This window comes from Gracilinanus agilis, chromosome 1, assembly GCF_016433145.1.
Source record: "Gracilinanus agilis isolate LMUSP501 chromosome 1, AgileGrace, whole genome shotgun sequence".
Classification (NCBI taxonomy): Eukaryota; Metazoa; Chordata; class Mammalia; order Didelphimorphia; family Didelphidae; genus Gracilinanus; species Gracilinanus agilis.
The window spans coordinates 212,092,147-212,113,191 of NC_058130.1; the positions used below are offsets into that span (position 1 = coordinate 212,092,147).

The following is a 21,045-nucleotide window of genomic DNA, read 5'->3' on the forward strand; positions in this document are numbered from 1 at the left end:
CCTCCCCCCAGGCCCCGCCCGGCTACCTCTTCCTGAGACGGCGCGCACCCCCAGCTTCCCATAATCCACCTCGAGGGAACCTCCCCATTAGCTTTGCTGACCTCCCCCGCCCCCCCATTACCCCCTCTCGGTCCCCGCCCCCCTCACCTGCCCCTGATGGCCTTCCGAGCCACCGTAGGGGCGTCGGGACCCCCTGCCGCGGTCTGCTTGGGACCGCGTCCGGGCTCCGGCCCGCCTGACCCCCTCCCCCCCCACAACCTGTTGTTTCTGCAGGCGACCCCGCAGCCCCCGGGAACGCCAAACTGGGCAAGATGAACCGAGCAAAGCCGACCACGGTCCGCAGGCCCAGCGCCGTGGCCAAGCCTTCTGGTGAGCTTCAGTTCTTCCCCCTTCCTCCGAGAGAACCACTCAGACGGGACTCTTGGGCTCAACTTCTTGGGGCCTCAGTTCCCCCATCTGTGAAATGGGAGTGACGGCATGCGGACACCTTGGGGCAGTGGAAAGCTCTCCGGGTTTGGATTCCAGCACGTTGTGATCTCTTGGACGTCACTTTAAGCGCTCTGTACTCCTTGGGCCTCAGTTTGGGGTTGGACTTGGACTCATAGAATGGAAGAGCATTCTTTGAATTTAAAATATCCCACCTTTTATCCACACCAAAGCACTTTTATACGATTTCCCAGAGTCTTGGTGTAGTTTTCAGCTTTTGAAGATTAAAACTGCACCATAACTTTTTGGCACCTGTAGCTTTGGGCTTTCCGGTAGGAAAAACTTAGGTTTTGTTTTGATTCTCTGCCTGTGACACTTAGTGGTCTTTTGACTATAAGCAGTTCATCTGTCCTTTCTCAACCTCAGTTTCCGCATCTGTAAAATGGAGATAGTAGTTCTACAGTAAATAATAGCATATATTTATATAATAGGTTTAGCATGAGACAGAAGTAAGACTTTGTAAAGTGTTTTGCAAGCTTTAAAGCACTCTTAACAATTTATATTATTTGCTGAGGCAAATTCCTAGTTTTTTTTAATAAAACTGAATTACATTATGCTCATTATAAACTAGGATTTACTTAAATGCCAAGACAGGAGAAAATGAACCTCCAAAAGAAACACCCAAGGAAACTCCAGAGTTTCCCTGATATCCAAAACTGTTTTGTGAAACCTTGTTCTCAGATTGCAGTTTAAGGAGGAAAAGTGGCATAACCTTTATCAGAATTCACATTAACTTATAGGAGAAGCATGATAAAGTGGAAGGAACACTAGACTGAGGTTTAGGAAGCATGAATTCCACTTCCAACTCACTCAATACCTGTATGACTTAATGCAAAAGCTACTTTACCTCTTGGCCTTAATAAATGATTAGCTGATCTCCAAGAGACCCTCTAGCCTTTGGATTCTATAGTTTCTCTCTCTTTTTCTCTCTCTGCCACAGGGCACCCTCCTCCAGGGGATTTCATTGCCTTGGGCTCAAAAGGCCAGGCCAATGAATCAAAAGCTACGGTAGCATTGCTGAAGCCAGCTCCCTCAGGTTTACCTTCTGAACGGAAGCGAGATGCTGCATCTGCTTTATCTGGAGCTTCAGCCCTGACTGGTCTTACAAAACGACCCAAGCTTTCCTCTACTCCTCCACTCAGTGCTCTGGGGCGCCTAGCTGAGGCAGCTGTGGCAGAAAAACGAGCCATTTCCCCATCTATCAAGGAACCTTCTGTGGTACCAATTGAAGGTAAAGTAATTTTCCTTAGACTATCTCAGGCATCATATCATACAGGTAATCAGCTCAGCAAGTTCTGAGTATCTGCATTTAACACTGTCTAAGTCACAGTGGGGCTTGAGAGGTAGCATGGTGCTTTGGAAATAGCATTGGACTTGGAGTCAGAAGATGTCTGGATTATGAAATGAGTATAATAACCTCTTGTAGGCTTGTGAAGACTGGGTAAATTGCTTAACTTCCTTAAGTATCAATTTCCTCATCCTTAAAATGAGGGGATTAGAGGCTGAGGAGGGGTCAGTAAAGAAGGGGAGGTTAGATTTGAGAGAGATTACCAGATCAAACAACAGTCCTGGAGAGTATGAGAGGAGATCAGGAGCACAAGTGGAAGGATTGACCTTGGCAGATAGAAAGGCCACTTTATCCTCCAAGCCTGGGAGGAAGGAAAAATGAGTGAGTGAAGACTTGGGGGAAAGCCTCACCTCTTGCTTTACTGAGAAAAAAAATACTGCCTTCCCATGAGATGTTCCCCACTTTGAGTTGACACATCAAAACTTGAGAGAAGAGGTGGTGGAACAGATTGGAAGTTGGAAGAAATGGCTTGGAACAGCAATTATAAGGCATCTTGTAGAATGTTAAAGGGGAAGAAAAAAATTTTTATTAAAGCATGTTAAGCCCAATCAGCACAGTTTTGTGGCTTTATCTGGATACCTTTTGGGTAACTTTTAAAGAGAAAAGAGCATTGGATTCCCAGTTAAGACCTGACTCCTAGCTCAGGGACCCTGTCACTTTCTGTATAATTTTGGACTAGTCGTTTCTCCCTGTTGACCCTCACTTTGATAATTTGTGTCTTCATCTTACAGGGTTTTTGTAGGAGGAGCAAATGATATAAAGCTTCCATGAAAGGCTTCATAAACTTTACAATACTTTACAAATATATGGCATTCATTCAATTTAACAAATGTTTGTTAAGCACTTACTATGAGTAAGTTATTAAGGATAGAGACAGAAGCAAAGTGCTCCTTGTCATTGGGGATACAGCATATATACAAATAAGACAAGTATTCATACTTATATCTAAATAAGTATGCATACAAATTAGTAAAAGTAGAGTAAATTGAAGTTCGAGAGAGTGCTAAAAACTGTAAGGGATTGAGATGGCACATCTGGCTTGAGCCTTGAATCCTCCAAGATTAGCTTTCTGAGAGGAGAGATGTAGTTCAGTTCAGGGTTCAAGGAGTCCTGCTTGGCAAGGACAAAATGTGTGAATGGAATACTGTGAAATAAATGGAAGTCAGCTCCTGGTCGTTAAATGCCATGCTGATTATGTAATGTAAAAACAAATAAGGTAATTGGTGGGAAAATTAAAAGCAGATATAGATATAATGTATTGTTATTGGTTAGCTCCTTGTGTCTTTCTTCACTGCTTTTAGTGAGAAATCAGGGGCAACTAGGTGACTCAGTGGCTAGAGAGCTGGGCCTGGAGACAGGAGGTCCTGGGTGACCATAGGCAATTCCTAGCTGTATGACCATGGATAGGTCACTTAGCCCCAATTGTCTAGCCTTTGCTGCTGTTTTGTCTTGGAATTTATCCTTAGTACCAATTTTAAGGCAAAAGTGAAGGGTTATTTTTTTTAAATGACTATGAGAAACACCTGCCCTATTTACAGTGCAGAGTAAGGACCCAAATGAAACAATGTATAAATATGTGAAAGTGTTTTCAGAGAATAAAGTGCTAAACAATTGTAAGTTCTTGATCGTAAGGTCTTTGATTTTCACTGAGGTGCTATGAAAAGTGAATTGTGAGTTAGAATTACTCAGGAGATAGTAGTGGCCAAAGAAGTATTCAGCTTTGTGCCTGTTTTTGGTTTCTCACTTGACTTAGCACTTGGTTGCTTTTGACAGTTCTGCCCACAGTCCTGCTGGATGAGATTGAAGCTTCAGAGTCAGAGGGAAATGATGACAGAATTGAGGGAGTGTTGTGTGGAGCTGTGAAGCAACTTAAAATGACTCGAGCCAAACCAGACACCACACTGTACCTGAGCTTAATGTACTTGGCGAAAATCAAGCCCAATATATTTGCCACAGAGGGAGTTATTGAGGTAAGAGACATGTGACAGTGTTTAATGGAGCTTAACCCATGTTTTCACTTTCATCCTCTCAGGTTCCCCCTCTAATATATTCTTTGATTAAAGTTACATTGATTCATTATGGTATATTTTAATAGATATATAAAATGACAAGATATATGAGAATTCCCCTCTTTGGCCCTTAACTATCACCCCCCTCTGTTATGATATGATGGTGTTTGACCTCTGGGTGATCTCTTACAGGCATTATGCAGCCTTCTTCGCCGGGATGCCTCCATTAACTTCAAAGCCAAAGGAAACAGCCTGGTTTCTGTGTTAGCTTGTAACCTACTAATGGCTGCATATGAAGAGGATGAGAACTGGCCTGAGATCTTTGTCAAGGTGAGCCCTCTAGGAAATGTGAAGCCATCGTTTAGGGCAGTGATTCCCAAAGTGGGTGCCACTGCCCCCTGGTGGATGCTGCAGCAATCTAGGGAGGCTGTGATGGCCACAGGTGCATTTGGGGGGCGGTGAATAACTGTAAGGGGGTGGCGATAGTATGTGACAGGGAGCGCTAAGTAATATTTTTTCTGGAAAGGGGGCAGTAGGCCAAAAAAGTTTGGGAACCACTGGTTTAGGGTATGAAGGGAGTGCCCAAGGTGAAAGAAAATTGATGTCCTAGGTGCTCCAGGAGGAATAATAGGCTGAATGAGCATGTTTCCAATGAGCTGCCTTTCTACTTGCCTCTGAGTTACATTGTCATTGTTTCTTTGATTTCACTAGGTATTTGTTGAATATCTCCCAAACTAGGAACCTTGGGGAGATAAGTGAGGTGTGTGACATCTATCCTACAGAGCTTACATTCTTTTTGCTTGCTCTTGGTGCTTTAGCTGTTGTTTCTATACAGATTACTCCTAAGTCTCTGCACCTAGTCTTGAACTCTTCTGAGCTTGAGACTTAACATTTCCAGTTGCCTGCAGAACATCTCTATTTTGATCACAAGCTTACAGATTTAAATAGTTGGAAGGCACCTAGGAAATTATCCAATCTAGCCTTCTCATTTTGTAACTGAGGATTTGAGGTCCTGAGAGATTACATGACATGTCTGTAGTCACATAAGTATCAGAAGCAGCATTTGAACCTAAGTCTTCCTATTTCCAAGTCCAACATTCTTCCCACCATAACATGCTGCTGATGTTCCAGTAGCATCTCAAACCCAATGGGTCCAAAACAAAATTTTCTCTTTCCTCCAAAATGAACTTTTTAAAAAATATTTTTTTTAAAACCCTTATCTTCCATCTTGGAGTCAATACTGTGTATTAGCTCCAAGGCAGAAGAGTGGTAAGGGTAGGCAATGGGGGTCAAGTGACTTGCCCAGGGTCACACAGCTGGGAAGTGTCTGAGGCCAGATTTGAACCTAGGACCTCCCGTCTCTATGTCTGGCTCTCAATCCACTGAGCTACCCAGCTACCCCCAAAATTAACTCTTTTTTTTTTTGTTTGTTTGTTTTTAAACCCTTAACTTCTGTGTATTAGCTCATAGGTGGAAGAGTGGTAAGGGTGGGCAATGGGGGTCAAGTGACTTGCCCAGGGTCACACAGCTGGGAAGTGTCTGAGGCTGGATTTGAACCTAGGACCTCCCATCTCTAGGCCTGGCTCTCAATCCACTGAGCTACCCAGCTGTCCCCCAAAATTAACTCTTTAAGACCTCTTGACTTTCCTGTTTCAGTCAGTGGATAGCATATACCCATTTTCACACATGTTTGAATCTTTGGCTTTAACTTTGCTTTAGATATTTACTAGCTGTATGACCCTGGGCAAATCACCTTTTGTTGCCTCAGTTTCCTCAGCTGTAAAATGAAGATAATAACAGTAAATCCTAGGGTGGTTGTGAGGATCAAATGAGATCATTTTTGTAGTGCTTAGCAAAGTGTCCTGGCACATAGTAGGTGCTATATAAATATTTATTCCCTGTCCCCTTCCCCTTCTTACCTTCCCTCATTTTTCAAATTCAGTCAGTTACTAAATTTTGTTTGTTTTACCTCCTCCATTTGTCTTTCACATTTCTTTCTATTCTGGACACTGCTATTGCCCTAAACCTGACCATAATACTATCTGCTTCAGCTGCTTCAAAAGCCTCCTAATTGGTTTTTCCATCTCCTAATCTCCTCAGTTCAACCCTTTGTTCACACTACTTCCACATTAATGCCTAGATCCAGCCCTTACTGCTAAAAAACCCTCCAATGATTCCTTATTGCCAGTTGAACAAAGTTTGATTTCTTTCGTCTGTTATTCAAGCCTTTCACAATCTTCATAACATCATTTAGAGAGTTGGAAAGGAGCTTAGAGACTGTCTAGTCCAGCCAATATCTGAAAATGATTGAATCCCCTTTTCTTCCTACCTGACAGGTGATCAGTCACCTGGCCTCTGCTTGAAGATCTGTAGTAAAAGGGAACCCAACTTCTTTCCAAGATTTTCTGTTTCAAGAAAACTCTGAAACTTAGCTTCTCTACCCTTTTAGCCTTATTTCACTGGCCCCTTACATACACACCGTACTCTAAACAAATTAAATTTCTGGTTGCTCCTTGTACATATTCAGCATTTTTTCACCTCCTTGCATTTGCTAATACCGTCCCTATGTCTAGAGTGCAATCTTGTGTTTCAATTTGTTGATATCTTAAATGCCACTTCATTTTAGGAAACCAGCTCTCATATCCCCTTAATTTGTAATGACTAAATCCCACATAGCACTTGGTACTTATCATAGAATTGGAGCTGGGAGAGAGTTCAGAGGTTCTATGAGGAAACTGAGGTCAGAAGTTAAGTATCTTATCCCAGGTCATACAAATATTAAGCTATAGAGGTGGGACTTGAACTCACATCTTCTGGCTTCACATTCTATGGCCTTCTATTGTACTTCACTGTCTCACTGCTCTTAGAATATTCTTATAGTTGATGCTGCATTTTAGTTATTTTATGTTGACATTTGTCTAGTTATTGCATATTTGAATCAGATCCCTCAGTTAGATTGTGGGTACCACGAATGAGGATATTTCTTAAATCTCTATATCTGTCTGCGTCTGTGTGTCCCCAACATCTAGTACAGGCCTTAGTTGGAGACTTAAGACCTTCACTATTGAAACAATTAAAAGAGAAATTCAAGAAAATATTTAATGATACAGGACCAATCATGAGTAGGTTATCTCTTTCTCTTCTTCTATTTGATTATCATTTTATTCTGGTCTTGCTGTTCTATACAGGTTTACATTGAAGATTCCCTAGGAGAGCGGATCTGGGTGGACAGCCCTCACTGTAAGACATTTGTTGACAATATCCAGACAGCATTTAACACCAAGATGCCTCCCAAAAGCATGTTGTTACAAGGAGAGATGGGGCGCAGTGGAGGAGACCTAAGTGCTGGTAAGGTGCCAGAAGAGACTGAGTTTGCTAAGATTGTAGGAGTTAGTGGTTGTATGTAAGAGCTTCAGTGCCATTTACTTGGTCTTTGAGAATCCTTAGTTCAGTTCAGGTAACACCTTTTCAATTCTTCCTTCTTACTTAGTTCACTCCTTTCTTTTTTTTTTTTTTTAAATTTTTTTTTTATTTTAAACCCTTAACTTCTGTGTATTGACTTATAGGTGGAAGAGTGGTAAGGGTAGGCAATGGGGGTCAAGTGACTTGCCCAGGGTCAAACAGCTGGGAAGTGTCTGAGGCTGGATTTGAACCTAGGACCTCCCATCTCTAGGCCTGGCTCTCAATCCACTGAGCTACCCAGCTGCCCCCTCGCTCCTTTCTTTTATCTCAGAGTGTTCCTCACCCACTTCTCTCATGGAGCATGAAATGTTTTCTTTCCACTCATTTTTTTTATATAGGACTTTGTCTGGATCTCTTCTTTGCCACTGTCTCAGATAGCCTACTTTTTTTGTGTACATGCAATCTCTATGTTTCCTTCCAGTAGGACATATATTCTTTAAGGGCAAAGCCTGTGTTATTAGCTTTGACTCCCTAGCACCTCATGCTCTGAATTCTATGTTGTATACTTATTGGTAATTAATAAAGACTGAATTGAGGAAAGGGGCCACTTTCTAGTGGAAGGTACTATGTGAGCTAGGTTATTGAGGGTGCTTCAGAATCAACGATAAAGAGAATTCGTAGCACTGAGATAGCTCTCTCTTTAGGTAACAGTCCTCATCCATCCCTTACTGAAGAAGAAGACAGTCAGACTGAACTGCTGATTGCTGAGGAGAAGCTGAGCCCAGAGCAAGAGGGACAACTCATGCCTAGGTATGTGGAGTATGATCACTACTACATCCAGTGAATCTGGGATACACAGAGAAAAGGGTTCAGAATAGGGGAGGGTTGGCCACTACTTCTGAAAATAGAGACCATTTCTTCCCCTGTCAGTTAAGGTGTCCTGTGCTCTTAGTTGAGTGTTAAGAGGCTGTGAATCAGAGGCTTTCCCCCACATACTTGGGAGACAGGAAGAATTGGACTTGAGCTAACTTGGAATTACCTTCTCTGCTCTTCCTCAGGTATGAGGATCTTGCTGAGAGTGTGGAAGAATATGTCCTTGACATGCTTCGGGACCAATTGAACCGTCGACAGCCTATGGACAATGTCTCCCGAAATCTCCTTCGGCTCCTGACTGCAACCTGTGGCTACAAGGAAGTGCGGCTGATGGCTGTGCAGAGACTGGAGATGTGGCTCCAGAACCCTAAGGTGAGTGGCTGCACTGGAGCAAGGGAAGGGGCTCCCTTTGGAATCCACAATGGACTTCATGGACCCAGAAAGGTGATTATGCCCTTCAGTATTATCACTTATTTCTCATCCCTGCAGTTGACCAGGCCAGCCCAGGACTTGTTGATGTCGGTCTGCATGAACTGTGGCACTCATGGTTCAGAGGACATGGAGGTCATTTCCAGCCTGATCAAAATCCGGCTCAAGCCCAAAGTCCTCCTCAACCACTACATGCTTTGTGTCAGGTAGGAATCTTGAGAAGAGGATGCAAGGATATAGGGCAAGAACAATTTTGGTCCTAGTATATATACCTAATAATCATTCGCTCCGGTCTTTGGTTTTGTTTCAGGGAACTACTAAATGCCCACAGGGATAATCTGGGCACTACTGTCAAGTTTGTGATTTTCAATGAACTTTCAAATGCACGAAACCCAAACAACATGCAGATCCTATACACTGTGCTGCAGCATAGCTCAGAGTTGGCCCCAAAGGTATGAGGAAACTCTTCTTGGATAACTTTTCTTCATGGTTGATTCCAGACCATTTTCATATCAGGGACTAGCCAATAGCTGGCTAGAGGAGATCCAACTTCTGATTAGGAGTAGAATCTTCAAAGTGATTAGTAGACTGGCAAAGTACAATAATCGCATGTATCAACATCTCACACTAGAGTAATTTTCAGAGCCCTGACATTTGGCTTTTTGTGTTATGACCTTTTAGTTGATATGATAGTCTTTGTTAATATGGTAATACTTGAAGTAATTCCTTGGGTCAGTGGGTTCTTTCTTCCTGAGAATTACTTAGGAAGGCCTTAGAAAAATAATTGTTGATGATTAATGGTAGATTGACATAAACCATTAAAGGATAGCACTAGTTTTACAGTAGAAGATGTTGGGTCTTATATCTGATCCCTGTCATCTTTGGCAGATGGTACAGTGTTAAGATTGTAGACCACTTGGAACCTTCCTATGTTTGACTGCCATAGACTTAACACTTAACTTTTTAAAATGCTGGATTATGTATGAACTTAACAGGATGTTGTGTTTACTTTCTTTGTGGATGACTTTGGCCATAGTTCCTAGCAATGGTGTTCCAGGACCTGTTGACTAATAAAGATGATTACCTGAGGGCTTCCCGGGCTCTGCTTCGAGAGATAATCAAACAGACCAAACATGAGATTAATTTCCAGGCATTTTGCCTTGGGCTCATGCAGGAACGCAAGGAACCACAGTATCTAGAAATGGAATTCAAGGTACTTCTATCTTTTCTTGGTGCCTTCTGTGTTTGGCTACTACATTCATACATTCTGATTTTTTTGGTCAGCTTCTTGGCAAGGTTTGAATGAGAAACAAATTTCTTAATTTTTCTTCTGTCCCTGGGAATTCTTATGCAGATGTCTTTTATTTGGTTTTTGCAATACTTTCCTCACTTTTTGATATATACCTGGTAACTGGGCTTTCTCCTCTGATGTATCAATCTTCCTTTGCCTAACTCAGGAATGTCACTCTTTACTACCTTTTAACTCCCCTAGTTCTAGATGAATTCCTTGATCATTCTTTGTCTTATCTTTTCATTATTTTATTTTCCTAATACGTTTTCTTCATATTTGACTTTCCCATTGTCCTTTCTATATATATGCCAAATGACTTGACAGAGAGAATCCTTTGGTGAGGCTCTCTTGATATGAATTTGTATTATATTTTGGTTCTAGGAGCGATTTGTGATCCACATAACTGACCTATTGGCTGTATCGATGATGTTAGGCATAACGGCTCAAGTGAAGGAAGCTGGGATTGCATGGGATAAAGGAGAGAAAAAGAGTAAGTCTTAGAGAATTGACTTCTTTTGGAAACAGGGCAGGCAAGAATAAACAGATGGTAGGAAAAATCAAGAATGGCAGTGGCAAGGGACCTAGTTGCAAGTGGCATTCAGAGTCTATTAGCATGTAAGGGGGTCAGCTGACTAGTTATGCTCAGATAGAGTTGAAACATGATGGGACCTCTTTGCAAAGAAGATTGCTAAAGAGAGCACTTCTTTTTTTTCCTGTTTCTATTAATATAATTAGAGAATGTTAACATAAGCATTTTGGCTATGGATTTATGGATTCTTTTGGGAGGGGTGGCATTTCAGGCTTGGCTTCTTTTATTGCTCCTGTTTTGGTTGTTTCATTCTTTATGAGTATACTTCAGCTGAATTTAGGAAGAGAATTGAAAGGGGGTGGGTGACATCTAGATCAGTTTGACTGTTGATTAGCTATTCTAATAGAAGCTTTAAGGAGAAAATTGTTATATGATTATTCAGATTTCAGTTATTTAAACTTGTTGCTATTACCTTGATCATTGGATCGTGGAATTTTTGAATTTGAAGTTCCCTTAAAGATCATTTAGGCAAGAGTTGTCCAGACTAGTTGCCTATGGTCTCAAGCTGTTGGGATGCTGAACCAGATAAAAATGCAATTGGGAAATGTTTAACAAAATAAGTAGGAATAGAGTATGACATGATAATGTTAATGTTGTGGTTTTCTAAATTGTTATGCTGTCCAAAAAGATCTCTTGCTAATAGAGTTTGACATCACTGATCTAGTCCAACTTTCATTTTTATAGATGAACAAATGGAGGCCAGCAATAGTGGTTTTCTGTAATTTTAATATAGGGTTAGAGATAGGTATCATTGATCTAGTGAATTCTAGTGAGGAAATTCCCTCTACCAATGTAAATCAACACCTATTCAATTTATAGTCTTTGGGAGCACTCTGGAGAGGTTAAATGACTTGCCTCTAGTATGTGTCAAGGTAGAACTTGAACTTGAGTCTTCTTGGCTCTTGAGTCTATTCTGTTCACTGTGCTTTGTTTTAGTGTTAGGGCTCATCTTGCATGTTTGTGGCATTTAAGGCTTACTTAGTTCACGTTCAGTAACTACCATGTTATTTCAAACCAGCATCTTGATTTGATGTAGAGCTGCTAGCTCTGTGGAACTGTACCCCTTTGTACATGTTTTTGCTCTTCCCTAATTTCCTTGCTAGACTTCGTAATGATTTTCCACAGTCAGACCTCATATAGCATTTGGTTTGTACCTCCTCTATGCAAGTCTCACCTAGATTGTTGCTCTATATTTATTGTGTGCTTGCACCTATTAGACTAAACTCCATGAGAGTATGAGCTGTTTTATTTAAACTTCAATTGTCTTCCAGGGCATCACAGTGTCTTGCTCACTAGTCACATAGTGAAGTTTACTAAATTAAATTAAGTAGCCACTCAGTGCTCCCTCCCCTTTAAGCTACTACAGTGTTACATATGATTATTTGTTTATTTTTCAGATCTAGAAGTTCTACGATCATTCCAGAACCAGATAGCTGCAATTCAGCGCGATGCTGTTTGGTGGCTCCACACTGTTGTCCCCTCTATCAGCAAACTGGCTCCCAAAGACTATGTACATTGGTATGAGTTTGATGGTTTTCTGTTAAAACCATTTTTGGAAAGCAAAAACTTTTTTTTTTCCCAAATATTGTGTCATCTCATCAGCACTTTATGCCAGATGTTGGGATTCAAATTAGAGCAGCAGGAGCATGTTTGACCATTCACAGAACCCTCTCCAATGATTCTTTGCAATTAGGAGCTACTATTGATAATAAAGTTAAATGATCTCATTACCCTAAATGAGAATTACCTCTATCACTGGGAGGCTCTTATAGCTTATTCTTTTTCCAGTTGCAGGAGGGAATGTTCTGTGTCTTATTTAAAATTATATTTTTATGACACTGACACATCAAATGAAACTTAGTCAATACTTGGAAACTTCTATTGAGTCTGCATTGTGTGGGTGATACTGTTAAGGGTTCAACCATGAGAAGCTCCAGAGCTTCTTCCTGCCCTTGAGGAGATGCCTGTTAAAAAAAAAAAAAAAAGCTTCTTGGTAAGCTGAGAACAGTCTCCTGAAATTCCCATGATAGAGCTCTTCGTTCTCTTTGGGGATCTGTGATTTCATTGTTTAAAGGCTCCAGGTGATGAAACTGTCCCTATTGTAACTGGTGGCTGACTCAGTGAATAGAGCACTGGACCTGGAGTCAAAAAGAGCTGAGTTCAAATCTTGCCTTAGACACTTAACTGTGAGACCCTGGGCAACTCCTGTTAGTTACCTCTTTCAACCTCAGTTTCTTCATCTGTAAAGTGAGATAATATATATCCCATCTTAAAAGTGCTGCATAAATGTTAATTTCCTAGTATCACCAATATAGGTCAGCAACTACTCTGCAATTTATAGACTTAGAGAATTGCTTGAGACCCTGAGAGGCTAAATGACTTGTCCAGGGTCATATAGCCAGGATATGCCAGAAGTGGGCCTTGGGTCTATGGTCTTCCAGACTCCTCAGACAGCTGTCTACCAATGCCTTGTTAGTAGAGCTCTTAAAACTTCGGAAATGGCCTACAACAGTAGTTTCTTATATGTTGAATTCTTTTATTCCTCTGTGCAGCCTCCATAAAGTGCTCTTTACAGAACAGCCAGAGACCTACTACAAATGGGATAATTGGCCCCCAGAAAGTGACCGCAAGTAAGTCTGTTTCACTCTCTCCAGCTTGGGACATTCTATGGGGTGGCTGCAGAATGTGGATTTCATTTAGAACTGCTTGATGCTAACTAGAATTCTAGTCTTGACTTTTTTTTTTTAAGTTCATAATACTTTGTTTTTCCAGTTACATGTAAAAACAGTATTTAACTTTAAAAAAAATTTTGAGTTTCAAATTCTCTCCTCCTTCCTTGAAAGGCAAGCAATTAGATATAGATTATACATTTGTAGTCATATAAAACATAGTTCCATATTAGCCATGTTGCAAAAGAGATTTTTAAAAACCCTAAGAAAAAATAAAAAGTGTGCTTTGATCTGTGTTCAGACTTCATCAATTCCTTCTCTGGAGGTGGATAGCATTTTTCATCATAAGTCTTTCAGAATTGTCTTTGATTTATATTGCTGAGAATAGACAATCCTTCACAATTGATCATCATATAGTATTGCTATTACTCTGTATACTGTTCTCTTGTTTTGCTCACTTCATGTAAGACTTTCTAAGTTTTTCTGAAAGCATCTATGATTGTCATTTTTTATAACAGTAGTATTCCATCACAATCATATGCCCCAAATTATTCAACCATTCCCTAATTCATAGGTATCCCTCAATTTCCAATTCTCTGCCAACACAAAAAAATTTTGCTTTGACACATTATGTCCTTTCCCTTTTAAAAAATCTCTTTGGCATATAGATCTAGTAGTGATATTGCTGGGTCAAAGGTTATGCATGATTCTAAATTGCTCTCCGTTATGGTTGAATCAGTCTATTATTCCACCATCATTTCTTTAGCATCCTAATTTTCCGACATCCCCTCCAACATTTGTCACTTTCCTTTTCTGTCATATTAGCCAATCTGATAGATGTGAGAAGGTGTCTCAGAATGATTTTAATTTGCATTTCTTTAATAAATAGTGTTTTGGAGCATTTTTCAAAGGATTAGCAGTAGTTTTGATTTCTTTTATCTGAAGATTCCTGTTCATATTCTTTGACCATTTTTCAGATGGAGAATGAGAAATATTCTTATATTTGACTCAGTTCTCTGTATATTTGGGAAATGAGGCCTTTATCAGAGAAACTTGCTATAAATTTTTTTTAAAGTTCTAGTTAACTATATATTTCCCTCCATCCTTTTTTCCTCCCATTTATTCTTCTTTCTCTCCTTTTACCTGTGCCTCCTCAAAAGTATTTTGAATTTTTGTATATCATTTTTCATTTGGCCAGTTCTGTTTTTTTAAGGAGTTCTTCAGTGGATTTTTGTGCCTCTTTGACCATTTGGACTTTTTTTTTTTAACAACAAACAGGGTTAATTGACATGATCAGGGTCACATAACTAGTTAGTGTCTAAAGCAGGTGTCCTGCACTCTGTCTACTGCATCATCTAGCTATCTTTGGACTAATCTGTTTTTTAAAGTGTTATTTTCTTCAGTGGTTTTTTTGTGCCTCCTTTACCAACTAATTGATTATTTTTTCATGATTCTTTTTTGCATCACTGTCATTTCTTTTCCCAAGTTTTCCTCTGCCTCTCTTATTTGATTTTTTAAATCCTTTTTGAGCTTTTCCAAAAATTCTTTTTTTGCCAGAGACAAACTCACATTTTTCTTTGAGAATTTGACTATAAAAGTTTTGACTTTGTTGCTTTCTAAATTTGTCTAAGTTTGATTTGCCCTGTCTCCATCCTAACTATATGGTCAGACTATATGGACAGGTTATTATTTGTGTTTGTTTTATTTTTTTCTGGCCTGTTTCTTTACCTTAATTTGGTGTTAAAGCTGGGCTGTACTCTTGGGTTAGAGGGGCCACTATCCGAAGCTTCAGGTTTTTCATGTTGCTGTTTTCACAGCTAGTTCTGGAGGTCTGTCAGTTTTCATTTCTTCCAAGGTGGTATGATCTAAGGAGAGGTGTGCTCACTGCTTGCTTGGCTTGTGCTCTGGTCTGTGTGTGGCCACGAGTACTTTTTTCCACTTTGAAACTGTAACCAGGGTCTCCTCTCTCATGGTCTCACAGTGTAATGTGTTAGTGCTTTTCTCCACCTTGAGACTGTGACCCAGAACCGAGTATGGGCAGTGCAACAGAGTATTGCACCCAGCCCCGGCAGAGGGGCCCTTATAATCTCCTTCTGACCAGTTGTCCGACCCCCTTACAGTCTGTGGGCTGAGAGCTCCAGAAGCCGCTGCTGCTGATTCAGTTGCCATGAAAGCCTGCTGCTGGCTTGCCGGGGTGCTGCCTACGCTGGACTGTGCTCCACTCTCACCCCAGTGAGACAGACCTTTCCTGCTGGCCTTCTAAGTTGTCTTGGGATGGAGAATGGTCTCACCCTGTCCTTTCCGTTGGTTTTGTTATTCCACAATTAATTTTGAACTGTTATTTTTAAGTTGTTTGGAGGTGGATTTGGGAGAGCTCAGGCAAGTTCCTGCCTTTACTCTGCCCTCTCAGTTCAGCCTGGCCCTCCCATCCCCCCATTGTTTTTTTTTAGTTATTTTTTTTTTTTGCACTTAATAAGCACTTATATTCTCTCCCTCTGCCATACCCTTCACCCCCATCCTTTGGAAAAGAGGGGGAAAAAAACCATAATCCTCATAACTAAGATACTTAGTCAAATGAACAAATTCCCATAGTGGCCCTATTCAAAAATGTATACCTTGTACAGATGGCATCCTAGGGTTTGGGGGGGGAATTCCCCAAGTGGAGATTGTTGATGTTTTGCTCTAGCCTTATAGTTTGAAAATTATACCAGAACATAAATGACCTCTCTCTTCTACAATTCCAGTTTCTTTCTCCGCCTCTGTTCAGAGGTTCCCATCCTGGAGGATACATTGATGCGTATCCTAGTGATTGGACTGTCCAGAGAGCTCCCTCTGGGCCCTGCTGATGCCATGGAGCTTGCTGACCACTTGGTGAAGAGAGCTGCGGCTGTGCAGGCAGATGGTAAGTTTTTTTAGGGCTCTCACAAGACTTCTTTGATTTGTTGACAAAACCTGTCTCCCCACTTTGACTCTTTTTGTTTTGTTTTGTTTTGTTTTGTTTTGTTTTGTTTTGTTTTAACCCCAGTTTTATAGTCCTTCTAGATGTTGGTCTAAAGCACAGTAATTCTTTGACTTTTACTTGCCTCATTTGAGATAGGTCAGGCAAATGACCGAACCCTTTATTAGATCCCCTCCTCTTTTGCAAGGAAATTCTTAACCCTGGGGATGTTGTTTAATTACTACACCTTGCAGACCCATATTTTAGAACTGTTGGTAAACCAGTGAAGGATTTTTGAGGCACTCCTGGATGTTATATACATTTGAATAGATTACCCTTTGTTTTTTTTTTTTTCTTAGATGTAGAAGTCTTAAGGGTAGAGAGGATTCAGTTGATTGATGCTGTTTTGAACCTGTGCACCTACCATCATCCAGAGAATATCCAGCTCCCTCCTGGGTAAGTTCAGAGGTCATCCTTGAAGCCAGCTGGTTTCTGGGTAGAATATGCCTCCCTTTCTAGAATATATCTGGCAAGAGGGAGATTCCTCTCTCCAGGGATACTTGTTTCTTAGAAAATGGAGCTTGAGGGACAGTGAAGTGACTCAGTAGATTGAGAGCCAGGCCTGGAGGAGAATCCTGAATTCAAATCTAGCCTCAGATACCTTGTTAGCTGTATAACCTTAGGCAAGTCATTTAATCCTAGTTGCCTAGACCTTATCACTCTTTTGCCTTAAAACTGATGAGTTTAAAATTGATTATAAAAAAGAAGGTAAGGGTTTAAAAAAAAGAAAATGGACCATGAGATTAGATAAGCAGTGATTTCTTTTGCAGAAGTAGCAGTACCTTTGTGTTTCTTTGTATTTATTTTGAATTTATATCCTATTGTACATGTTTCTCCCTTGGAAATGGACCCAGGATAAAAGATGAAATAAGTCTTTGAGTGCAGAAACTATTTCATTTTTGTCTTTGTATCATCAGTAACTAGCAATAGCACATAATAGGTGATTTGTAAGTAATGCTTATTGTTCAATTAATGGTTAGATTGAATAGTCTTTGATTTTAATCTATGTTGTGTTAGGCAAATCGCTTAACCTCTCTGCTTCAATCTTCTCATATATGTATATATATAATGAGAATAATTCTTTTAGACCCCTCTTTAAAGGAAAATACCTAGAGATAGCCTGACTTGATTTTATTCAGTTTTTCAAATGGACACTTTTGTGTTTGTTTTTTCCTTATAAACTTTTGAAGAATAATTTTGCACAAATCTCATATTTGCCTCAAAAGCTATCAAAATTTGCCTGAAGTTATATTTATGGCTTTCAGCAGCATATGGCCCTTCTGAAATTTGTAGTGATTTTTGATGAAATTTGGTAAATAGGAAAAAGATAAAAATTAAATTGTGTGAAGCCAACAGCACATAGCTCTGATATATGTGAACACATTTTGTAAATAATGAATTTGAAATATGAATATACAGGATTCTCTGCAGCAATTCCTGAATGACTTCATTCTAAAATCACACTCTGGTTCATATTCCAGCATCAGACCCATAGGACATTGGTAGTTTTCTGTTCAAGGTCACAGGTTGTCTTTGGACTGTGCTTATTTAAAAAAACCAAAACAACCAACTCTTACATTCTGTCTTAGAATCAGTACTAAGTATTGATTCTAAGGGAGAAGATTGGTAAGGGTTAGGCAATGGGGGTTAAATGACTTCTCCAGGGTTACACAGCTCAGAAGCTTCTGAGGTCACATCTGAAGCCAGGTCCTCCTGACTTTAGACCTGGTACTGTATCCACTGTACTGTCTAATTACCACCACCCCCTGCCCCATCCCCACATGCTTACTTTTGTATTTGTTTTCAGAGTTGTTATTCTCTGATTGCCACTCTCCACTGTTATTTCAGATACAAACCTCCAAATCTTGCTATTTCAACCCTCTACTGGAAGGCATGGCCTCTTTTGCTTGTGGTAGCTGCATTTAATCCTGAAAATATTGGTAAATATACTTATTACTTGTTATGGTACAAAGTTCTTCTCAGAATGTGAAGGGATTAATTAGTGTCAGCCTTATAGAATGTGGACTATAGTCTCACTTTAGGGGGATTATTTAAAAGAGATGAGTAGGTGAAAAATCTAAGCCAAGTAATGTCTATATGAAGAACTCATCTTTATGCCACAATATTGACGTGCCTGTTAGCTGGTTTTGTGAATAGCATTGTTGCAAAAAACCCAGTCTAATATTTCACCCGCCTGTTCTTTGATGCTGTGTGTTTATCTTTTAGGTTTGGCAGCTTGGGAAGAGTACCCTACTCTCAAGATGCTCATGGAAATGGTGATGACAAAGTAAGTTAATTTCCCTTTTTAAGCTTTCCAGTAGATCAGAATGAACTTTTTCCTCTTGCAAGTCTGGTGAAACTCTTGGACCTCTTCTGAGAATAATATTTTAAAATGCATAAAATACATTGGGTTACAATGGAAACTGATTATGTTGAAATACAGTTACCAAAAAAATTTTAAAATTTCACAGGGTTCCATGTTAAAAAAAAAACAACCATGGCCTAGATCTTGAATTTTCAAGTTCAGAAATCCTGTTTGTACTCCATTCTCCTTTCCCCTCAATATAGTATTGATTATGGGGAAAGACACACATAGGAGATTACTGAAGTGCTCTTGAATTAATTTATTGGGCCAGAATAAGGAGACAAAAATCCCCCCTCAGTAGTGGTAATGATAATAGTAAGCATTTTGAAGTTCAACTTTATGGTAAAACAATCTTAGAAAAGCATTAGCTTTTGTCAGTGTTTTTGATAGCTTCATTGGGGCTTCCATGATGACAGCTCAAGCTGTGTGCCAAGTAAGTGGTATAATTATAAGTTCTGACCCTTTTTGACCTTCAGTGCTGTCTAATGGGATTTAGCATTTGACATAGGGCATGATAACAAGTTCCTCTTTATTTGGTCCCTAGTAATTACTCATATCCTCCTTGCACCCTGACGGATGAGGAGACCCGGACTGAGATGATTAATCGAGAGCTCCAGATTTCCCAGCGGGAGAAGCAGGAAATCCTGGCATTTGAGGGACATCTAGCAGCTGCATCTACCAAGCAAACAATCACTGAGAGCAGCAGCCTCCTCTTGTCTCAGCTTACCAGCTTGGATCCCCAGTAAGATATTCTGCCTAGGGCAGTTTTTCTCAGTCTTCATAGCAAATCCTTTACTTCTTGCCTTTCCCCTACACTGTCCTTTCTCCTACCATTTAATTGCCTGTCTGAAATTTTATCTTAAGACACAGGACAAATCCAACAACTATTTGTTAGGAACTTATATAGGAGAAAGGAATGAAGAGGGTCTATATTTAGGAAGGAATTTTTATTCTGTAGATTTTACTCATGAATGACCTATGGTTCTCTAGCACCTCTCTCTAAATATCCTTTCCTTTACCCTAGATGGATTGCCTTTTTTGTTTATTTAAAAGAGAGGTTTATTGATACAGTTTGTTTTTATCATCACCTAGATATCTTGTATATCTTTATGCAAATATAAAGATATACAAAGTATCTTTACATATCTTGTATATCTTTCCTCCTCCTAGAGCCAACCCTGTAAAAAAGAATTTTTTTGGAAGAAAAAAATATGAAGAAGCAGAAAAGAAGGACACTTAGCAAATAGATAGATTATTTCATCTCATATTGAGAGATAGGACATTGTAATTCATTTATAATTGTACCAAGGTTTGTTAATTCACTTTTTCCCTTATAGGGGTTCCCCACGAAGACCTCCTCCTCACATCTTGGAGCAAGTGAAAGGTCTTAATCAGTCCCTCCGTCTGGGTCACCTCCTATGTAGGAGCCGAAATCCAGACTTCCTCCTTGACATCATCCAAAGGCAGGTGCGTGAACAAAGGTTTGAAAGTCTACGGGTAGAGAGCTACAAGAATATTCAAGTCACTTTAATTTTATGGATGTAGGAGGTAATAGAAAATTTGGTTCAATCATTTTCAGTCAAAATTTAAAGAATTAAAAGAGAGAACTCTGTGATACTATTTTTCACTGTTCAACTATAGTCATTGAGTCATCCTATATACTTTGAAAAATCTTGTTTCTTTTTAATACATATTTTCCCCAAATGTACTATTTTAAATGACTTTAATCCTTTTGTTAATATTTTTCCCTTTTCTATCCACAGGCCTCCTCCCAGTCCATGCCCTGGTTAGCAGACCTGGTTCAATCCAGTGAGGGCTCCTTGGATGTGTTGCCGGTACAGTGTCTATGTGAGTTCCTGCTTCATGATGCTGCTGATGATGCCACCTCAGGGGAGGAAGAGGAGGAGGGAGAGAGCAAAGAGCAGAGGGCCAAGAAACGCCAGGTCAGTGCTCCCTCAGGCAGGAGCTCAGCTCTGAACCGAGCCTCTCCACTCCAATCTCATCAGAAGCAACCTCTCCTGTCTCTGCAGAGACAGCAGAAGCAGCGACAGCTGCTTGGACGCTTGCAGGACTTGCTGCTAGGCCCCAAAGCTGATGAACAGACCACCTGTGAGGTGCTGGACTACTTTCTGCGGCGCCTTAGTTCCTCCCAAGTGGCTTCCAGGGTATTAGCCATGAAGGTAAAGCTCACATGAGAACACTGATTGGGAAAGGAATTTGTGTTCTTCAGAACATGTTACCCTATCCTCTAGCAACATTAAGCCTTTGACATTCTATCTAATAGCATGCTAGGAAGCTATCCAAAATACAATAGCATGATTGCTATAGTTGATAGTACAGTAGAGTTCTCTATAATGAAGTCTTGTAAATGGGTACTAAAAAATTAAGAGCCAGCCTTTATAGGGGTGATATCATTAGTAAGATGAGAAAGGAAAAAGGAAAATGTAAACTTTTAAAAATCCTCTTGTCTTATAAACCTAGTCTACTTGAGAACTTAAGAGTATCATTTTAAGATTGTCAAAGTAGACTAGACTATGTTTACTTTCTGGGAATCTGGAAGGATCCCACACTAGTAGTTTGATAGAG

At 40.1% G+C, this 21,045-nt stretch overlaps 1 protein-coding gene across 1 annotated transcript in view; it reads left to right on the top strand.

The window, feature by feature from the left end:
* The first annotated feature begins 273 nt into the window (after positions 1-273).
* INTS1 (integrator complex subunit 1) overlaps positions 274-21,045 on the top strand; it is a 54,725-nt gene continuing 33,953 nt past the window's right edge. The window contains exons 1-21 of the mRNA XM_044660010.1: positions 274-369; positions 1,427-1,717; positions 3,608-3,804; positions 4,036-4,173; positions 7,032-7,191; positions 7,950-8,055; positions 8,304-8,490; positions 8,608-8,753; positions 8,858-8,999; positions 9,584-9,760; positions 10,220-10,328; positions 11,825-11,945; positions 12,980-13,057; positions 15,841-15,998; positions 16,394-16,490; positions 17,943-18,034; positions 18,321-18,381; positions 19,004-19,201; positions 19,797-19,926; positions 20,223-20,402; positions 20,490-20,639. Of these exons, the coding sequence (XP_044515945.1) occupies positions 312-369; positions 1,427-1,717; positions 3,608-3,804; positions 4,036-4,173; positions 7,032-7,191; positions 7,950-8,055; positions 8,304-8,490; positions 8,608-8,753; positions 8,858-8,999; positions 9,584-9,760; positions 10,220-10,328; positions 11,825-11,945; positions 12,980-13,057; positions 15,841-15,998; positions 16,394-16,490; positions 17,943-18,034; positions 18,321-18,381; positions 19,004-19,201; positions 19,797-19,926; positions 20,223-20,402; positions 20,490-20,639 (2,976 nt within the window). The 5' untranslated portion in view covers positions 274-311. The remainder of the gene's footprint in view (positions 370-1,426; positions 1,718-3,607; positions 3,805-4,035; positions 4,174-7,031; positions 7,192-7,949; positions 8,056-8,303; positions 8,491-8,607; positions 8,754-8,857; positions 9,000-9,583; positions 9,761-10,219; positions 10,329-11,824; positions 11,946-12,979; positions 13,058-15,840; positions 15,999-16,393; positions 16,491-17,942; positions 18,035-18,320; positions 18,382-19,003; positions 19,202-19,796; positions 19,927-20,222; positions 20,403-20,489; positions 20,640-21,045) is intronic.